The following is a 21,211-nucleotide window of genomic DNA, read 5'->3' on the forward strand; positions in this document are numbered from 1 at the left end:
TTCAGCCATTTTATCTAAGTGCTTCGATCTGTACCAAAAATGTTCCTTGCATTACCTTTCATTTTCACGTTGAATATCCTTGTCTTCATCATAGCAGAGCTGGTCCTCACCTAGACAGTCAGCTCCTTTGAGGTTGCTCTGGGTCTGCATTTGAGTTTAGAAGTTAAAATTATCTTTTTTTATTTTAAAAAGATTTTATTTTTAGAGAGACAGGAAGGGATGGAGAAAGAGAGAAACATCAGTGTGTGGTTGCCTTTCTCACACCAGCTGAAGACCTGGCCCGCAACCCAGGCATGTGCCCTGACTGGGAGTCGAACCAGTGACCCTTTGGCACTCAAGCCACTGAGCCTCACCAGCCAGGGAAGAATTGTTATTTTTTTTAAATTGCAGCAGATCCTCCTCTGAATATTTATCCCAATCTTCATCATTGAAAGGCTCCTGTGTTCTTAGTGAACTGGTTTTATTTGGAAGCTCTTGTAATGCACCTGGGTCTTGGAACCCTCTTCTAATTATTCCCCTCCTCCTCTTTCATACTGAAGATCTGGTTCATCACCACAGAATGGTAACAGCTGTGTTTGGCTTATAACCTCTCTGAAACCATGGTCCTCATTTGTATCAGTGTCCAGTGGGTTGGAATGTGCATTGCCCTCTTCAGAATCTTGTGAGGGTCTTAAGTTTTCCCCTGAAGGGATGTGCAAGGGAATATTGTTTGGATCTGTGTCTGTTTCCTGAATGAAAGGTTCATATGTACAATTGTCCAAGTCTCTTTCACGACAAGCAGTCTTATCAGGATCCGAGGGAACTTCAGCAGAACATGGTGGTGTTTGTGGTAAAGTATCCACGCTGGGAAATTCTAGGTCTGTAAGGGAGTAGTGCCATTTTGTTGCCTCTGACTGAGGAGCTGAGGCATAATCATAGGTGAATGCGTCTGGGATCTTGTCCCTGGAAGGACTGTTGCCCAGTGATCTGGGCAAGGTCAATGGATTCTCAAGTGTATTGGTGTTGGAGGCGCTTCCCAGATGACTCTTGTACAAATCAGAGTCTGAACTAGAAATGAGAGGTTTTTCAAAAAGATCCTCCTGAGTCTCACATTTCTCCTGACTCTTCTGGAAGGCGATGTTGTCCTCAAGACTCTCACATGGTGTCACATTGTCCTTCCTCACCCCTGAGTCCTCATCCTCACTGGCCCTACAACTCTCCTCACCGTCTGCCTCTTCTTCAGTCCCACATCTTGCATCTCCTGAACTTGTTGAACTTAGAGTAAATAAAGACCCTCCATCAGAATCAGAATCGTAGTCTATGTCCAACTCGTGCTGTGTGTCCCAAGGAGCATGTTTCTGCACTGGTTCCTCGTTAGCAGGAGTGACATGTGGGTCATTGCCCCATCTTGGAGGAGAGACTGATGGGGATGGGTCCATATCTGCCAGGTCACTGAGCGTGGCCGAACAATAGTAGGTGAAATGTTCTTCCTCAGCCTTGGCTCCCTTGAGTGATTGCCCCCGAGTGCTCAGCAAATTAATGGAAGCGCTCGCTTGCATTTCGTTAGAAAACTTCAAAGGCAACTGTTCAGTGCGTGCCCTTTCCTCATTCTCTCCAGTTCTCTGTGCTTCCATGTGTGCTTGTGTTTTAGAGAGGGCACCTGTCATGTATCTCGTCAGTGGTGGGTCTAACTCATTCAAACCCTGGTGGATTGAGCCAGAGCCAGTTTGTAATCTGCCAGCTATCACAGGGACCCTCAGTGAATACTGACCAAGAGATTCTTCCTGGGCCTCACTTTCATAATTGATTTTTCTAAGAATATCATTCCTGCAGATGTGGTCCTGTTCTGCTGAAATTAGCGCATAGCTGTCAGCACTTGGTGGTCCGCGGGTGACGGAACAGGCTGTGCCGCCATTTGTAAGCCTATTTTCCTTTCTACGTCCAGCCCCAGTACCGTCCTTGCCGTGTTCCCTGCTCTGCCTGCTGCCAGGCTCCTTTCTGCTCATTCCCAGGCTCCTATCAGCAATGACAGCAGCCTGTGGGGTGGCCTCCGTCCCCGAGAAAGGGTCTTGGTTCTCACAGAGGTTTAGGCCATGGCAAACATGGTGCAGATCCACCCGTGGGCGCTGGATGTTTCCTGCAGCTTCCATCTCATTGTAGCCCTCATTGCAATACACAAGGTCTGAACTCGGTTTTTTCTTTCTGCATCTCCATTGCCACAGTCTGTCAACGTAAGGCCTTGTGAAAGCCCCCAGGCAGAAAGCCACAAGGAACGTGATGAACACCGATAAGCAGATGGCCAGCGTGAGGTCTGCGGAGGTGGCTCCCTTCCCGCCAGCTGTTTGCCCATCCTGGGTGCTCCTCACCCATCTTGGCAGCCGCCTCTGCTGCTCACGGGTGTCAGAGCTGGCATGGCCCTTGTTCTCCAGGATGGGGAAGTGCCTATACGTTCCTTCCCGGGGCCTCACCACTTTGTGCCTTCTGAGGCTTTTCAGGTGATTCAAATTAGTGTGAGGAAGCTGGATCTCCCTGGAAACGCTGCTTCTGGGAGGCTGCCGGGATGCTTCCTCACTCCCTGAAAGGGGGGGGGGGGTAAAACACATTGATATTAGAGTCCAGTGGTTTTAAAAGCTTCTGTGCGTCCCCCTCCTTATCTGGCTGTCTTTGAAGTGCATGTTACGTAACGAGAAGCAGCTTTAGTGGCTGATTGATAGTCTAGTGCCGGCAGCCTGTATACGGCCCTATGCACATTGACACGTGCCTGCCAGCCTTACATCTGATGCTCATCGGCCCAAGAGGGGTGTGTTTCTTAGGCTGCTTGACTGATGGCCCCCCATGGGAGGAGAGAAGCCAGGCTGGAGGAACAGCCTTATTGTCTCTCCTTCTTCCGTTCCCTAGCCCACCGCACATTTGTGAGAATGGAGACATCAGTCCCCTGCAAAATCTGCCTCAGCATTTCTTCACCCTTCCCCATGGCTGGTCACAGCGAAAACGCCCAGGGTTCCCTGCTGGCTCCTGGCGCTCTGCCCTTCACACTGAGAAGGCCAGCTGTGGCTTCTAGAGAGGAAAGAAAGCAGGGTGGGTGACAACCTGAAGACTTCCCTGCAGTCTTCGTGTGTTTCTTCTACACCTAACAAGTGTGGCCATGTTTCTATTCTAATGTCAGTCCTGAGTAGAACAGAGTCCAGGACTTTCTCCCCCACCTTCCAGTTAGGGGTTTGAGATTAAGCCAAGAGAACAGTGGAAAAAAGACTTTCCTGAATGTTCAACTCCAGTGACATATTCTAGCACTGAGAGAACAAACCAGAGAACATTGTACTTTTGAAATATGTGTGTTTTGTTTCTGTATAGGATTATATTTTTAGAGTGTTAGCGAATTTCTAAATGATCATGTTTCAAGTTTTAGAAGTTCTTTCTTTGATTATTTGTTAAGAATTGGTATTAAAAATACGACATTTTGGGGTCTTCAGGGCAACATTCTCTCTTTATCAATGTCTGCGTTTGACCAAATCCAGTGGTTTCTGAGATAGCTGAACGAGGGCCCTTTGAGCACATAACGAAAATCACTCATGAATGGAAGAAAACGGGTCAGTCCCCGTGGCCGGGCTGTGGTACAGCCCGAGGCTGACCAGGGCTGTGTGGCACCACCACCCTTGTGCTCACTGTCTCAAATAAGATCACATTTTTTTTTTTTTCCTTTCTTTTTTTTTCAGTTCAGTTCATCTGAGACCCTTTCAGAGAGAAGAGGTACCTATAGACTTGTTGCAAATTTCATCCCACTTCCTCCTCCAGGGTTTGGAAATGAAGTTTTGGAAGACCGCCACGCTAGCGTCACACTGCCATTGGTTATCCGCCAAGTCAGCGTCCAGACGGGGAAGCTCCAGCGCAATGATCATCATCGGCAGGATGGCGGTCAGAGCGTTGCTCCTGAGGTCTACAACCTGCTCAAGGAGAAACAGATCGAGGACAGTTGGTGAATAAGAAGATGTAGAGACAATAGGCAAGTTACAGATATTGTTTATATCTTTATGGCGGCAATAAAAAGTTATCACTGAATGGAGGGTCAGAGGCTCCTGGGATTAAATCTCTGCTTTGTCTCTACCAACTCTGTGAGCTTCAGCAGGCTGTTTACTCTCCACGAGCCTACCTGCCAAGGCTGCTGTTTGGATTAAACATATGTGAAAGCTTTAAGTATGGTGCCTATATCAGATGCCCAATCATTTCCCCTTCCTTCCTTCCTATGAATTGTACTGTTAGATAAAACCTAGACTCCCCATTGTTATCAAAGTCTAGAATTAGATACCAGGTCTAAAATGTCTAGAATCCTGGTGATCTTGAAAGTGGCAGAAGAGCCTGGCCGGATGGCTTGATTGGTTGGAGGGTCGTCCTGTGCACCAGAAGGTTTTGGGTTCCCTTCCTGGTCAGGGCATAGGCCTGGGTCCTTGGTGGGGCACATATATGAAGCAATGGACTGATGTCTCTCTCTCACATCTGTGTTTCTCTCTCTCATTCTCTCTCACTAAAATCAATAAATGTATCCTTGGGTGAGGATTAAAAAAAAAAGAAGAAGAAAGTGGCAGAAGATACTGAATGATGAGAACACATGACACAGAACTGTGGCTGACCGGAAGTAGCAAGGAGAGCGCTTTTGCATCCAGGGTAGTAGTACATTTCTCTGCACCCACGCTACTCAGTACATGTAAGAGGACTAATTTTTCAGCCTAATCAAAAATGAAGGGGAACCCAGGGAACGAAAAGGATTCGGTTGCACTGGGAACACAGAGAAGGTCCCGCTGAAGGTGGAAATGGTGGTGGTGTGATGCAGCGGGGAGCATTGCTGGGTGTAGCTCCAGCTACCATTTGCAGGGCACAGCTGTGTACCAGGCATCTTACTGGGTGCTTTACATATATTGTCTCCAAACCTCACAACAAATTCCTCATTTTCCACCCTGACCAGTGTGGCTTAGTTGGTTGGGCATCATCCTGCAAAGTGAAGGATCACCGGTTCAGTTCCCAGTCAGGGCACATGCCTGGGCAGTAGGTTCGGTGCCCAGTTGCGGTGCATACAAGAAGCAAGAAATGTCTCTCTCCCTTTCTTTCACCCTCTCTTTCCCTCTCTCTAAAAATAAATAAAATCTGTAAAAAATTACTCCTCATGCCCCCCCGCCTTTTTTCTACAGAGGAGAAAACTGGGCTAGAGCACACAGTATATCTCGCATAGTCCCTAGTAATAGAGCTTGGCTCATAGCAGATGCCCTATAAATAGCGGAGAAAGGAACAAAGGAAAGAAACGGCAGAAGTGAGATCTGAGCTGCCTCCTCTGTGTGCCTTCTACTCCACACATGCCCTCTTGGAGCCTGAGCTCCTGCCGCCCTGGAGCGAGGGGCTGGGTGGAGGATGCCTGGAGCATGAGACACTAGAGGGGGATTGTGGGGCTTGGCAAGGAGAAGATGGTTATTAGAAGAGAAAACTGTACAAGAAATAGTGAAAATCTTGCTGCAATATAAAAAGAGGGCTATGGATGATAATCAGAGAAGCTGAATTTGTCTAGGCCCACTGTTTTATAAACATTGGGGCGGGGGGCGGGGAAAGCAGCATCAATATGTTGGGTTCTACACATTCCTAAGAGCTGAGTCAAGTAATCAATCCAACAGCATGGCCACCAAGACCACTGCATGCAGAACCAGGGTTCTCCCCGAACACAGGTAATGAGGGGGATCTTTCCCGTGCTGTGTGACCAAGCGGTCTGTCCTTCCAAAGGAGGGTTACTAAAGAAAGGAAGCAGGAAACTGGGATTGGGAAGAAAGAAACCCCAAAACTTTGCTTTGGCCTGGTCTTGCCTAGGACCAATAATTTTCTAGTGTACTCCTCCTCAACAACTGAGTGAACTATTTTAATGTTTTTCAGGTAGTTATTTTTTTTTAGTTCATGTCTGCATTTTTTTCCATTCTAGCAATTATGATATTACAAATCATTGAACTGAAAGCAAAACTGGAGAGAGGCCAGAAAACTAATAAGATAATTCAGTAGAAATAATTTCTGAGAAAAGATTAAAACAGAATAGCCCAATATGGCTAAAGAAACAGCCATCCACCATCATTTGACAGGAGTGTACATTACAGAAAGATTGGGTGAAGCATATGTTGCTACACAAATCACTGAATCTAAGAAGAAGGGAATACGATTAAGAAAAAGGATGCTAATTTGAAATGCCAATGAAACTTCATTTATTCTATCTAAACACGATGATGAATTCATGATTTGAAAACTCTATATGGCTTCTAGGAAGATTCTGACATGGAAAGATATATTGCATTGTGTAAACATTAAATATATCTCCTGAAAAAAAATCTATTTTAATATGCAGCTTTCTGGTACCAAATATGTTCATCCTGTTCCAAAACCAGTTTTTAAGTTATTACCAAACACATAGAAGGAATACTGGAGAAGGAGAAATTGCATAATTCTGGGCAGTTCAGGTGAATCAAGAATTACAGATGATTTAAAACATTTCTGGGGTTGTTTTTAGTTTGCCTGCAACATCTATTATGTGGGCTGCAGCAGACTTATAAAGTACAATAAAAATGCATAGGAAATAAAACAGACAGAGGGCAATTACAGATGCAAATATACTTATAATCAGTATACAGTATACTGATTGAGGTCCCCAGGCAATCTGACAATCTATTTGTGGCAAATTGGGAGGCAGTGCCAGCTACATGGGCTTTCTCTTCCCTCTGTTAATTTGGCAGGTTCTAAGTCAGTCCCCAGTGATCCTGCCTCCTGGCAATCGTGCCCTTGAGAAATCTCCTCCCCTTGAGTGTAGGCCGGGCTTGTGACTTGGTTCTAACCATCAGCCTAGGGCTGAAGCGATGGGATATCACTTCAATGATTAACAGGACTTGAAATTGCAACGTTCTTGCTATCAGCAGGTTCCCTCCTTTGGGGTCTGATGCAAGCTGCCATGCTGTGAACTGCCCTAGGGAGAGGCCCACAGGCCTAGGGGCAGGCTTAGGCTGACGGTAAGCAACCGAGCCCTCAGTCAGCAGCCCACAAGGAGCTGAGTGAAGGCTTCCCCTTCATTTCCACATGAGCTTGGAGGTAGATACTTTTCAGCTGGGCCTTCAGGCGAGACTCCAGGCCTGGCAACACCTTGATTGAAGCCTCTTGAGAGGCCCTTGGCAGTGGACCCAACTAAGCCTTACCTAGATTCCTGAGCCACGAAAACCATGAGATAATATATGTATGCAGTTTTAGACGGCTTAGTTTGTAGTAATTTGTTACGCAGCAACAGGTAACTAACACACCTATCTATGATCATTATCCATTCACTCATTCCTTTGTTTATTCAGCAAGTGTTTTAAAATATGTGTTATGTATTAGACATATGCTAAGCACTAGAAAATAGAATAAACACAATGTATGTCCTTAAAGAGCTCAATGTCTAGGAAAAGGGTTATGGGGATATAGGCATTAACAACTAACCATGCTTAAAACTTAATGATTTGTTAGATAAGTGCAATGTGAAAAAAGTATGTCATATTATAAGTGTGTACAGAAGGGCAAATAATTCAATCCAGAGGCCCAGCAGAGGCTTTCTCGTGGAAGAGACATTGGAAGAATTAGTAAGAGTTAGCTCTTCCAGGCAAAAGGTCAGCAGGTCGGAGAGGCAGCAGCCAGGCCCTTGTTGTGGGAGCTGAGAAGCGTTGTAACTAAGAAGTGACATGATTGGATTTGTATGTTAAAGGAGCAGGGTACTGTGGTCACATTAGAATTCCTGTATGTCATCTGCATCTGTAAGAGCTTATTGTATTCCAAGTACTGTTTGAAGCATGTTATGTGCATTAAAACATCTGCCACAAAACACTATGAGAAAGGAGCTAAGCTGTCTCCATTTTACAGATGAGAAAACTGAGGCACAGAAGTACTTGGTAACTTGCCCACGATCGTGTGGCTGGCAAGTGGCAGAATCTAGTTTTAAACCCAGGACGCTGGCTCTGGAGTCCACCCTCTCACCATGGCTTCATGAGTCTCCCTTTGTTTAGAGGAGGGAGGCGGGGGTCATTCTGGTTGAAAGGTGGGGAACTGGAAGTTTATCTTGCATCTGTGCTTGAATATCACTTTACATGAAACTGAGAGAACATCAGCTATGTTGACGCCGTCTAATAGGAGAGCCGTTTGCCCCATGTGGCTGTGGAGCATTAAAACGTGGCTAGTCCAAACTGGGATGGGTGGGAAGTGTAAAATACACATCAGGTTTTGAAGACTTAGTATGAAAAAGAGAATGTAACATATCTCATTCATAATTTTTATCCTGATTATGTGTGTAAAATGTAATATTTGGATATATGGGATTAAAATTAATTACTACAATAAAATTCCTCTGCTTATATTTATTTTAAAAATTTAGTTACTAGAACGTGTAACACTGTGTATGTGGCTTGCATTATGGCTCTATGGAATGACCCCCGCCTGTACGAAGAACGGGGGTGTGCGATGCAGGTATGGCACCTCCAGGTGCCACACGGGAGGCCCCCCTGGCGTTTCTAAAGGAGCGTGGAGGGGAGATTTTGCCATATCACCCAGAAGAGGAAGGGGAAGGAGGGCTGTGCTGGGAGGAGAAGGGGCTGAAGCTACCAGAACTAGAGCAGAGCGCTGGGGGTGGGTTCCTCGCCTTCCCCGCACCTCACACCTTCCATGAGATTAACTGCCCGGTGCTGGAAGTGTTTCGCAGGCCCCCAGGAGGGAGCTGGTGTTCAGAACAGGTTGTGGTGTGTGAAAGTGCTGTACAAGGATGAGCTTTTATCACGATCATGTTGTTATCCCAGGCTCGGTTTCGGGGTGCAAGCAGCAAGGTCACTGGCTTTCCGAGGCCCAGGCAGTCCTGGGCGGTGTGGCGTGTCTGCATCCACCTGTGCGCGGCGGAGGGGCCCCCGACCGCGTTCCAGGCCGCGAGAGACCCTCAGGCCTGGGCCTGCCCTTGCAGTTAGAGGTGGGTTGTATAATTCCTTGCCAACTCGCGTGTGGAGACCTGGAGTTGGGCTTAATTTGATTTAGGGAAATAATGTGCCGGTTCTTGCTGCTGAGTGTTATGTTTGAATAAAATTCATGTCCATCACTGAGACCTCTGATTTTTAAGGCAAGAGAGACTTCAGCAATTTTAGGGGAATCTTAAAATAGACTTATATATATATATTTTTTATTAATAGTCAGTACTACTGGACATGAAGAAACTCTTCAAATATTCTAAGGTAATTGCCCACATGTCTGCCTATTTGAAATATTATAAAAATTATTTTATGACCTGTAATTTTTTGAGGTCCTTGAAGGCTTCTGGATGAATTCTGAATATCTTGTTGCTCCTTAAATAGAGGTTCTCCAGTCGCAGGCAGTTATGAAAATCAGACACGCCAATCTGGGATATCCCATTGAATGACAGATCCAAACTCTGTAATGACTTCAGTTTCCACAGGCCTATTAAAATTAAATAGCAAATTAAAATATAAACGGGTGGTATTGACTGCAGCATTGTTTGTAAAGGTGAAAGAGTAGAGGCAACCTGAATGGTTCTCAATAGAGAAGAGGTTAAACAAAACATGGTATGTCAAGACTATAAAATACATTGTAGTCTTAAAAGAGAATGGGTATAGCAACATGCCTGCACCAGAGGAAAATGTTAAGTTGCTGAACGGTATAGAGTATAATTCCCGTGTATGCATGTATGTTAGGTGAGCAGGAAAAAGGCCTGGAAGAGAGTGAACTAAGCTGTTAGCAGTACTTACACTTAGGAACAGAGCGGCGGGGGGCGAGGGGGTTGGAGAAGGAAGGAAACTTTATTTTTATTTTATACATCTTCGATTTCTTTCTTTCAGTGAGCACGTGCAATTTTTATTTATAACAAAAACATCAGTTTTAAAAATCAGACTTTGGAGAGTAAGTAAATATTTATTTGATTGAACTATGGGTAAAACTGAATAGTTACTTGATGGTTTATTTATATGGATGAAGTCTTTGAGTTTTAAGATCTCCTTACTCTATTTTGTAGCTATATCCTTTCTTTGATCTACTCACTGTTGATATTATAACTATTTGCTAGGCAGTCTTGTATGTTTTAAAGGTAGTTAAGTTCTAGCTAGATGTTGTGTTCTGGCCAGATCATCTAATTGAGCTGTGGTCTCTGCCTTTGTGCTTCGCCTGATGCCAGGGAGGAGGCAGGAGGCCCATGTGGCGCTGAGAAGAAAGCTGGGGAGCGAGGTGCCAGTCACAGCAGTCTTCCACATTTCATTTACCATCTGAGTCCCGCACGGGAGCCCTGCATTTTTACATACCCTTCTGCTCTGTTCTCACGCGTAGTCTGTGCCTTTAACCAACTACTACATATCAGATCAAGTTGGTTCAATTCCAGAAGGGCTTATTCCTTGCCTGCTGTCCTCAAGGTACTTACTGTGAGACTGATTATGCAGAAAGGCGATGACTTAATTGAAATGGTTGTACATCTATGCTATCATATGTTCATTTCAGCTGTGCAGACTAAGCAGATGATCCTTAGGACAACAACGCAATCAAAATATCACGAGCGAGGCGCTTGATGCTGAAGACAAATATAGCATAGAATCCTTGTCTAGTTGAGTGATACAACCTACAGAAAGTTACTAGTTATAAAATGTAGTTATACCCCCACCGTCCAACTGTCCTCTCTGACAGATGATTAGTCCCTTCAGGGAAGAGCGCATGTCTTTGTGAATACAGCATGCATTCAATTACCCAGAGGTCACGGTGTACGGCCTGCACAGAGATTTAAAAATTATTGAGCTGACAATAAAGATTCAGTACAAAAAAAAACTGCATTTCCAACTTCTCTCAAAAAATTGGAAGTTCCAACTGGCACTAGACAACATTTGGCAGGAGCTGAATGAGCCCTGCCTGTATCAGATGGGCACGCTCGAATAAAAAAATATGGTTTCTGTATACTCACGTCTCTATTAAAAGTTGGAAGACAAAGGATAGGCCAAGAAGCTTGCATGGGTTTTAAAAATGGGAGACAACCAAGGCTCATATTCAGTTGGCATATGCCAGTAGGAAATACTTCCATGTTGGTTGGTGTCTTAGCCATTGCTGAGCGCTGTGAGCTGCCTCACTGTTCTAGGCATGTCAGTATTTCCCCCCCGGAGAAAACGTTTCCTCGTGGGGTGAAGAATATCCCTACATGTTTTAATATGCAAATATATGGGTTTATGAGGAAGAAAATGCAATACAAGACCCAAAATGAAAGAAGCTATAGTTTCCTTGACATTTCTGTTGTACCTGCCTGGCCTATGCAGGCCTGAGACCTTACGGCCTCTGCAACCTCTCAGTGCTTAATTGAACTGAATCTGTACCCCAGGGGTTCAGGGGAGGGGAGACCATACCTAGCTTTGGAGTAGAAGGAAGAAATTATTTTGAAACTCCAAATAAATTGTGTGCTCTTTTTACACTCTGAGCATGTCACAAACATCTCTTTTTCATCTTCACAAGCCCTGGGGGTTATTACCATTTTGCACATTGCAAAACTCAGGTGCAGCAAGTTAAGAGCTTGCCCTAAATCATGGTGGGTAGAGCTGTGGAGCTGGGATTGAAACTCAGATCTCTTAACCATTCATTCCCATTTCCCCATGCACATTTCTTACCAAAAAAAGAAGGAGGAGGAGAAGGAGGAGGAGAAGGAGAAGGAGCGGAGGGAGAGAGGGGGAGAGAGAAGGAGAGGAAGGTCAAGGCTCTGAAAGATAACTTGAGTTTAGAAAAGGGAAACGAAGGCCAAGGGCACGGCTCTCTATGCAAGAGAATAGTATCGGGCCATGGAACACATAAAATTGTCAAAGGTTTGGGGGTTGTTTAGTGATTCTATAATACTTGTATCATATAGTGAATAGGGTAATCAAGATCTTGCTTTATTCCAGCTCTGTTTGTTACTTTTGGTGTGAAACAGGAAGGATCACTTAAGGTCTTCATGCCTCAGTTTCCTCCCTTAAAAATTATTTGCTGCGTGTGGAATTGAAATCTATCTTGATTACTTTGATCTTCCAGTATTTTGAGCTCAGCAGAAGCCAGGTGTAACAGTTTAGAGTATTGTTCAGCAAATGTTCACTTTACTGTGAGCAGAATATACTTTCCCATCCCGTTAAGTTTGGCCATGTGACTTGCTTTGGCCAATGAGATGGTAGCAGACATGATGTAAGCAAAGATTTAAATGTGCTTATATGATGGGGATTGCTCTCTTGGCTTCTGCCAAATAACACTGTTATGAAAATAACATGGCCTGATTAGCCTGCTGACATAACCATTATCAGAGATATAAGTTTAATTGTTTAGGGTCTCTTAAGATGGAGTCAGGAAATTTGAAGACTTTTCCATGATACTTGGCTGCCATTCTGAATGGGGGAAAATTTGTTCTTTTAAAAATTTTGCATGGTGGGAAGTTAAGGACTTCCAGCCAAGATGGAGGCATAAGTAGATACATTTTGCCTCCTCACACAACCAAAAGAAGGACAACAACAAATTTAAAAACAGAAAATAATCAGAACTGCCAGAAAATCATATTGTATGGAAGTCGGACAACCAAGGAGTTAAAGAAGAAACAGCCATCCAGACCGGTGGGAGGGGCACAGAAGGGCGGCTGGGGCAGAGAGGACCCATGGCAAGGTGGCACCTGGGGGACCAGGTGGGCAAGGTGGCGGTCAGCAGACCAGGCGGGCCTGCATTTGCATGTGGATAAACCAGGAGGAACAGCTGGGAAGAGAGACAGACCAAGCAATCCAGGGTTCCAGCGTGGAAAAAACCTCAAAACCTCTGGCTGTAAAAACCTGTTGGGGTTGGGGCAGCAGGAGAAACTCCCAGCCTCACAGGAGAGTCTGCTGGAGAGACCCATGGGGTCCTAGAATGTACACAAACCCACCCCCCTGAGAATCAGCACTAGAAGGGCCCGATTTGCTTGTGGGTAGCGGGGGAAGTGACTGAAAGCCGGCAGAGAGCCGAGCAAGTGGCATCGTTCCCTCTCAGACCCCTCCCCCTACAGACAGTGTCACAACGCAGTGACCTGGGTTGCCCCGTCCTGGCAAATACCGAAGCCTCCACCCCTTCCAATGTAACAGGCATGCTAAGACAAAGAAATATGGCCCAAATGAAAGAACAGATCAAAGCTCCAAAAATAGAACTAAGTGATGAAGAGGTAACCAATCTATCAGATGCACAGTTCAAAACACTGGTAATCAGCATGCTCACATAAATGGTTGAGTATGGTTGCAAAATGGAAGGAAAAGTGAAAGCTATGCAAAGAGAAATAAAGAAAAATATACAGGGAACCAATAGTAAAGGCAAGGAAACTGGGACTCAAGTCAACAATTTGGAGCAGAAGGAAAAGATAAACATTCAACCAGAACAGAGGGAAGAAACAAGAATTCAAAAAAATGAGGAGAGGATTACAACCTCTGGGGCAACTTTAAACATTCCAACATCCAAATCATAGGGGTGCCAGAAGAAGAGGAAGAGCAAGAAATTGAAAACTTATTTGAAAAAATAATGAAGGAGCACTTCCCCAGTCTGGCCAAGGAAATAGACTTCCAGGAGATACAGGAAGGCCAGAGAGTCCCAAAGAAGTTGGACCCAAGGAAGCACACACAACAAGGCACATCATAATTACATTACCCAGGATTAAAGATAAGGAGAGAATCCTAAAAGTGGCAAGAGAAAGAGACAGTTGCTTATGAAGGAGTTCCCATAAGACTATCAGCTGATTTCTCAAAAGAACACTTGCAGGCAAGAAGGGGCTGGAAAGAAGCATTCAAAGTCATGAAAGGCAGGGACCTACATCCAAGGTTACTCTGTCCAGCAAGGCTATTGTTTAGAATGAATGGAAGGGCAGATAAAGTGCTTCCCAGATAAGGTCAAGTTAAAGGAGTTAATCATCACCGAGACCTTATTATATGAAATGTTAAAGGGATTTATCTAAGAAAAAGGAGATCAAAAACTATGAACAGTAAAATGACAACTATCAACAACTGAACCTAAGGAAAAAAAAAAAGAAAAAAGAAAGCTAGCAAACTAAGCAAACAACTAGAACAGGAACAGAATCACAGAAATGGAGGTCAGGGGAGGCGAAAGGAGGAAAAAGTACAGGGACTAAGAAGCATAAATGGCAGGGTGCAACATAGGCAGGGGGAGGTTAAGAATAGTACAGGAAATGCAGAAGCCAAAGAACTTGTATGTGTGACCCATAGACATGAGCTAAGGGTGGGGGGATCCTGGTGGGCAGGGGGATGCAGGGAGGAGGGGAGTAAAGGGGAGAAAAAAATGGGACAACTGTAATAGCATAATCAATAAAATATATATGTAAAAAAATGTTGCATGGCGAATCAATGTTGAGGGGGTAGGTATTCAGGTGAGCGAAAGAGGTTAGGAAGTGCATTAGTTTGAGCTTGGGTATCAGAGGGTAGATTCTATGTTTCAAGAGAGGAGAGTCAAATGTTGGAAAGACTATCAGGAGGCCCTTTTGGGGAGATGGAATTATTTATTGAATTGCTTTCTGATGATCACATAGGCCACGGGAGGCAGGAATTTGATTAGCTTTACATTTAAGTGGCCAGAGGCAGTTTTATTACTTCCAAGAAATTATCTCAGTGTTTATTAGAAAAAAGGCCACAGAAGGTATGCACAGACATTACACCACCTTAGAAATATTGCTTTGGACTATGAAAATCTGAAATGTTCTCCCAAGTATAGTACCTGATAACACAGAACAGTAATATTCAGGGGTTGTGGCTTCAAGTTCAAAGAGTATTAAGAATTAGAAGAGAATTTGGAATGGTCTTAAATAAGATATTTATTGATAAGGCCAGCCCTTAATGTGGTCAAATCAATAGAGGTGAGCCCAAGACATTGCCCTCTTAGCTTAATAACATACAGTCATTCATTTTGTTGCTTTACAACCTGAATTGGTTTTGAAAACATTGGTTATTAGTGTTTCCATAATCCAACAGCTACCTGGATAAAATGCCTAATTCCCTACAAATGAAAAGAATACCATGTACTTCTGTTTTCTACAATACATGATTGTTTCTTTTTTTTCACTCCACCGATTTTGTCTCCTGTCTAACACACTTATCTCTTGGGCTCTGAAATTTAGTGTGTTAATTAACATCAGGCTGTCACATCTGGTCTGTCAACCTAACTGGGATCCCAGTGAGCTGTGGGCCCTGAGCCCCTCCCAGGCAGCCTGCGGGCACTCTGAGAACGCTGCTCGATGGAGGTGGGGTGGTTTAACTGCAGGCCCATTCCGCTGTCTTACATTTCTGAAACTGATTTTCCATTATTAACACCGTCTCCCAAAACTACGGGAGAAAGTAGAATGATAGTTAAGGTTAAATGCATAGCCGGCTGGGAGGGGCTGACAGGGGGTTAGTCAATGGGATATTTCGCCCTGACAAAAGTGGGCTTTCCTGAGTGAAAGCAAATTTTTTTGGCTGTATAAACTGTCACCATTTTAAGGCATGTGGGACATGATTTATAAAAGTACCCATGTGCTGCAAGGCTAGGTGCTTGATTGCTGCTTTTTGAGATATCTCTAAGTTATTATTTTAGATAAGAGCAAACACCTACGTAAATAGTTAGACACAAAAAATGATTCCTGGCTCGTGAATTACAGTAGGCGAGGGGTCCCATCTACTGCAATACTTCTGTAACGTTCTAAAAGATAACTCAGAGATTCCGACAAAAGCATATTTATTAATTTGTTTCTAAATAGACTGCTATTCTCAGCATGTGCCATAGAGTAATAACTAATATTTGCAAACTACTTTACAAGGTTACAACGTACTTTTCACATATTTTAATAGCTACCATTTATTATGCCGAATACTATGTTAAATTAGGTTCTTGAAATACATTTTTTCTTTATTCCTCACAACAGGTCTCCGAGTCCATATCACCTTATCCAGATGCTGCCTGTAAAGAGGCTTAAAATTAAGGAATCAAAACAGAACCAAGGAAATGTCGGAGGGAGTATGCCACTCCCTCCAGGAAGCACCTCTCTCTCACCAGATTTTTCCTTCAAATTGGGATTTTAAAGTCAGAGCTATCCAGCCATAGTCACTGATTCATAGAATGGGAGGGAATGTTAGAGGGTACTCAATTTAGTAAAAACTGAAAATGCGTGTCGCTTTAGGAAAAATAATTCCTGTCACGAAATGAATGCTACGGGTAAAAGAACTCGGCATTACATCCAATTAGATCCTGGGCATAAGCTGGTCCATCACCCATCGGCTCTGTTCATCTCTCTACGGTCTCATTTGCTAGGATTCTAAGAGAATTTCAGACACCGGATTTGTCATTTCACTTCTTTTTTTTTCTCCTTTGCAACTGTAACGTTTTCCCTGATATTTTGGGAGGCCAAGTTTAACTCAGAAAAGGAAGATGGGGCTGTATCTGCGTTCGATAGAGGTATTTGGTTCTTAGATGGAGATGTATTTGCCCTAACCTTCCATTAGCTCTTAAGAGACTCATTCAGCACTACTCTGTTTACTCTTGCGGTGGGATAACATTTGACATACTCATCTTTTACCTCTGTTTTCCTCTTTGCCTTTATCCCCATTGGCAGAAAGCTCTGTCTGTGTGAATGGCCCAAGGGGTCGGGAGGGGGCAAGGCACAAAGCGGAGGAGTCCACGAGTCTTTCTGGCTTTTGTTTTCCAAAGGCCTAGTCTCTTAGAGGAAAGGAATTTCTAGAACTCGATGGAGGATTTTGAAAAGACAAAAAGGGGGAAGAATTTTCTCCAAATTGAAAAGACTGAAAAGAAATGTTCTTCAACTAAAGGGGGTGAGAGACAGATGGAGGCAGACAGATACACACACATCTTGATGCCTTGTCAGGGTATGTGGCTCCGCACTGTGGCACAACTCTGGGCGAAGGGAGAAGGCAGAGGAAAGCGCACAGCAGATTGGTGTTGAGTACAAGTACCCTATACCCCACCCCCAACGCATCCTGGTAGAATGTGGGCTCAGGACCGAAACTCTGTTGAGTTATAGACAATAAAAGCGGTGTCTCTACTACGCTTGACTTTGTGGGTTGAGATTCACATCTACCATACTAGTCAAAAAATGTTATATCATATGAATATGTATAGCTATAATGATGTTCATCAAAGAGTTATGGCAAACAAAAAGGAAATAACCTAAGTGTTGTTGATTCAATCAATTATAATGTATAGTGTTTAAAATATTATTTATAAGATAGCTTAATTAGATAAAAATATTCAAATGTTCTGTGATAGGAAAATGCAAGTTATGAAATATTACAGAAGTATAACCCGATATGAAATATGAAATATATGTAAAGAATAAACTAAAAAAATGTTATGTGAAGGACTTTAATTTTTCCCTTAAAATTTTTCTTCAAACTTTAATGTTCTAGAAATAACTGGTATTCCTATTTATAACAAGAAAAACACAATAAAAATTGTAAAATAAATGCAATTAGTTTACACTTTACACTGAAAACACTTCACATTGCTTTTATGGAAAAGGTTAGGAGAAGACCCCTCCCTTCTCACACAATTCTGCTGATATGATGACTGAAATAAGGTATTCCTTCACCCCTTCAGGCTCTTATTGTCAAATGACGCTTAAAATAAGACCAGAAGCTGGAGAAAGAGCAAAAAATAAATTGAAAAATATGAAAATTGAAAAATGAGGAAAACAAAATATGCATAATTGGGATGGAAAAAATGACAATATCCTTACGCTTTCTTTCTTTAGCAGAGTGTCTTATATAAAGTAGGTACTTAGCAAATAGTGACCGAGACTGACAACAAACAAGGAAAAGAAATTGTCTAGCACAGCTGGCTATAAAAAGGGCAAAGGAAGCTCTGGCTAATGAGCCTGATACATTTTCTAACATTAGTGGATTAGTTAAGGAACTCCAACATGTAGATTATTGAATTTTGGAATGGATGAGAATTTATTATAACAGCAGGATATGTGGAGTATCCTGTTAGATACCAGCATAAGGAATTCTGATTTTGACTTGATAATAAGAAAGTTTATGTAGTAATACATAATATTAGCGTATTTCTAGTCTACACTTGGAGGACAACTGGCTAAGCAGAAGCAAAATGTGTTCTAAGAAAAAATTATAAATATAGCAATAGATTTAAATTGTGTTACACATTGAAAGTGTCTGAATTAGTTATTTCTCAGTGCTCTTCCATATTTAGTCCCAAATAAATGGTAATCAAAGTAGGTAATTTAAAATCATTTATTACTATTTAGCACTTAAATACTTCCTAGTGTTTCTCGACAAATCAACATAACATTAATGAGAAATTTAAATAGCTTTCACTATCAACTCCACATTTTATAAGCCCCAATTCCACGAAGACACTCCTTTTATTATATCTGCTTGGATCCAACAGCTCTTTCAGCCATTGCCTCAAAACCGAAAGCAAACACAGAATTCTCATTGACATGAAACATTAACCTCTGCAAACTCATTGTTGGTCTAGTACTTACCCTTGGGAACGTCACTAAGTTTATTTCTTTGAAGAATTAGCAACTTTAGATACGGAAGCCCATTTCCGCAGCTGCTTCTGTGGCATTTCACCCACGAGGACTTAGGACTGGGCAGGTCCACTGAGATGGAATGGATGGCATTGTGGCTGAGGTTTAATATTTCCAAAGCATGTAGATGTGCAAGAGAGCTTAAGGTTATTGTCAATATGAGATTGTTACTGAGGTCCAGATGTTTTATATTCTGTTCTTCATTTTCCGTGGGAGATTGTCGGAGAACCCTAAAGAAACCGGAACTTGCATCCACTGTGGCTGCTGTCTGTGATATGTCACTAGGTATACCAAGTTTTCCAGTAAAGGAACAATTTATCAGAAGATATCGATCCCACTGGCATGCAGCATTGAAAAAAATACTGTTTTTTCTTGATGGGTTTGTCATTGCTCCAGTACAATAAAGACCTATAGCCATGACAATGACTCTGAAACACAGGTTTTTCATAATGCCTGGAGAAAGGAAAAGGAATTGACTTATTATAACTTAACGTAAAAACAGCAAATAAGCAGAAAATTTACTTTTTAAGATTGAGGAAAATTACCTTGCCTTGATTGCCAATTTAAGTGAATGTTTGATTTCTTAGAATGGCATTAAAGTTACCAAGAATGGTATAGCTGTAGTATAAAATTACATTTCTGTCACATTCTAAAGAAAGAACTCCCCCGGTTTCTCAGAAAATACATATTTGCTTGGGCCTCACCTCTGTGGCTGCTTTTCCAGGACCACCCACGCTGCAGTCTGCCTTGGAGTGAGGGAAACCTACCAAGACTAAAGGCTTCTCTGCTTTCTTGCTGGTCGTTAGTGCAAAGTCTATTATCTACAACAGTGTAATCAACCATGTAGTTTATCACGTGAGTGACAAGCCATCTAGTTACGCTGATCTGTGGAACTGTATGGGTGGAAAGTTCAATTCAAACAAGAGATTCTTTATGTTTTTTTAAATGACTAGAAGAACTGCAAGCTTTGTCACCGTGACTTTCTAAATCCTTCTGATATCATTTAAATATACCAACACAAATAAAATGGATTATAAAAAGGATGCTCTGCCTTGGAACCATTAAGATGTAAGGAGATACAGAAACATAGAGTACCTTTTTCACCAAAGATCTCTGAGAAGCAATTACAAGTTTTGCAACAATATTTATACATCTCAATAGCTAAATATACACACAAAAAATTTTTTAAATAATTTTTGTGATTAGTTTGAATGACTAAATTCCATAAAAAACCCAGTGAGTGTACAAATAAGCACTTTAGTCAGTATGTAGGTTTGCAACAATTATCCCTTCCTTTCTGTTCTAATGACACCATTTTAATTCATCACTAGGCTGTTTTTCCTGCCACAGCCTGTTGATTTTCCTTCTTCTTGGCCCATCTTACAAGACTCCAAAGGGTTATTTCCCCATAAAACTGTTTTCTTTATTTCATTCCTTCATTCCAAATCCTCAAAGGGTGCCCTAGTGCCTGCAGCCCACACCCCACGGGGGGGACTCAGGGCTCCCTGTTACCTCGCTACTCCTGGACCGCACACACCGGTGGAGACGCTGCGAGCCTGGCCGCGCACGGTGCCCGGAGCGGGGTCTCATGCCGAAGCCAGCTTTCGGTTCATTTCCAGCTGCAAGCTCAACGCCCTTTCTTCGACTCAGTCCAGATCCTGCATAGCTCTCTCAAATCCTATGGCCTGAAGTCCCTTCCTCTTTTTTTTTCCCCCCTTTTTGCTTTAGCCTCTATTTTTGTCTTTTCAGAAATCTTTCAGTAGATATTTACTGAATGAATGAATGCATTACTAACATTATGAATTTTAGTAGCATTCTATTTGACAGACTATCAATATTACCCTGCATCGCTGTTCCTTTGTTTCGTGTCTGTTTTAAATGCACCCAAAGATAGTAAGCTCCTAGAAGGTAAGGGACATGTTTTCCATGTGATACATTTCCATGTGATGTAAAAATTTTCCCTCATGTTTGGATGAATGAAATTCACCATGAAACTTTTAAACTTTGGTTTCATACAAGGTCAATTCTCCATGTTGTGAAGGGCGTCTAAATTCCGGTACACATAGCCAAGAACTGCAAAGGTGCCCTGCAGCGTGGAGAGGTGACTTTTTACAGTGTGGCTCTTATGCAATACCAGAAATTGAATTAATTTCTAGTCGGAAAGATATTTGTTTCTGTAATTGAAAGTTGCAAGCATTTTATATGCAACTGTACATCACCAAGCTAATATAACAATATCAGAGACAAAATACAGAAATTCATAGGCACATTACTTTGCACTATTGAAGAGAAATGTGGTTAAAAAATACTTATTCTTAAGGGGACATAAGTTAAAGATTTTCACTGACCTGGTTCTTTCTAAGTTGAAGAGATCTATATACATGAACTGATACATCTGAGTTCAAAACAGCTAGGTAATGACAAAATTACGTTCTAAAGTAAGAGCTCTTAATTTTTAAATAAAATGGTATTTCCTACATATAAGCTTATATGTATTAGGTAAGGAGCCCTGAGAACTTAAGGAAAATTTTCTGAGGAAACTGAAAACAATTAGGTAAAATGTAAATCTTTAAATGGACATATTCAAGCTGAAGTATGAGGAAGCAATTAGAAATACTGGGTGTGTATGGGTGTCAGAGTGAGAGATAG

The 21,211-nt window shown here is 42.5% G+C and overlaps 1 protein-coding gene across 1 annotated transcript; it reads right to left on the minus strand.

Annotated features, from left to right (window-relative positions):
* Nucleotides 1–509: 509 nt before the first annotated feature.
* LRRC66 (leucine rich repeat containing 66) lies at nt 510–19,010 on the minus strand. Its single transcript, XM_054582272.1, has 4 exons — nt 18,515–19,010; nt 9,284–9,453; nt 3,731–3,920; nt 510–2,554 (listed from the first exon to the last, which is right to left on the minus strand). Exons 1-4 carry the CDS (start codon nt 19,008–19,010, stop codon nt 510–512), a joined length of 2,901 nt encoding a protein of 966 aa, XP_054438247.1.
* Between the last annotated feature and the right edge of the window lie 2,201 nt (nt 19,011–21,211).

The sequence above is a fragment of the Pteronotus mesoamericanus genome, unplaced genomic scaffold (genome assembly GCF_021234165.1).
Source record: "Pteronotus mesoamericanus isolate MK-2021 breed Mesoamerican mustached bat unplaced genomic scaffold, CSHL_Meso_final contig_68, whole genome shotgun sequence".
NCBI classification, from domain to species: Eukaryota; Metazoa; Chordata; class Mammalia; order Chiroptera; family Mormoopidae; genus Pteronotus; species Pteronotus mesoamericanus.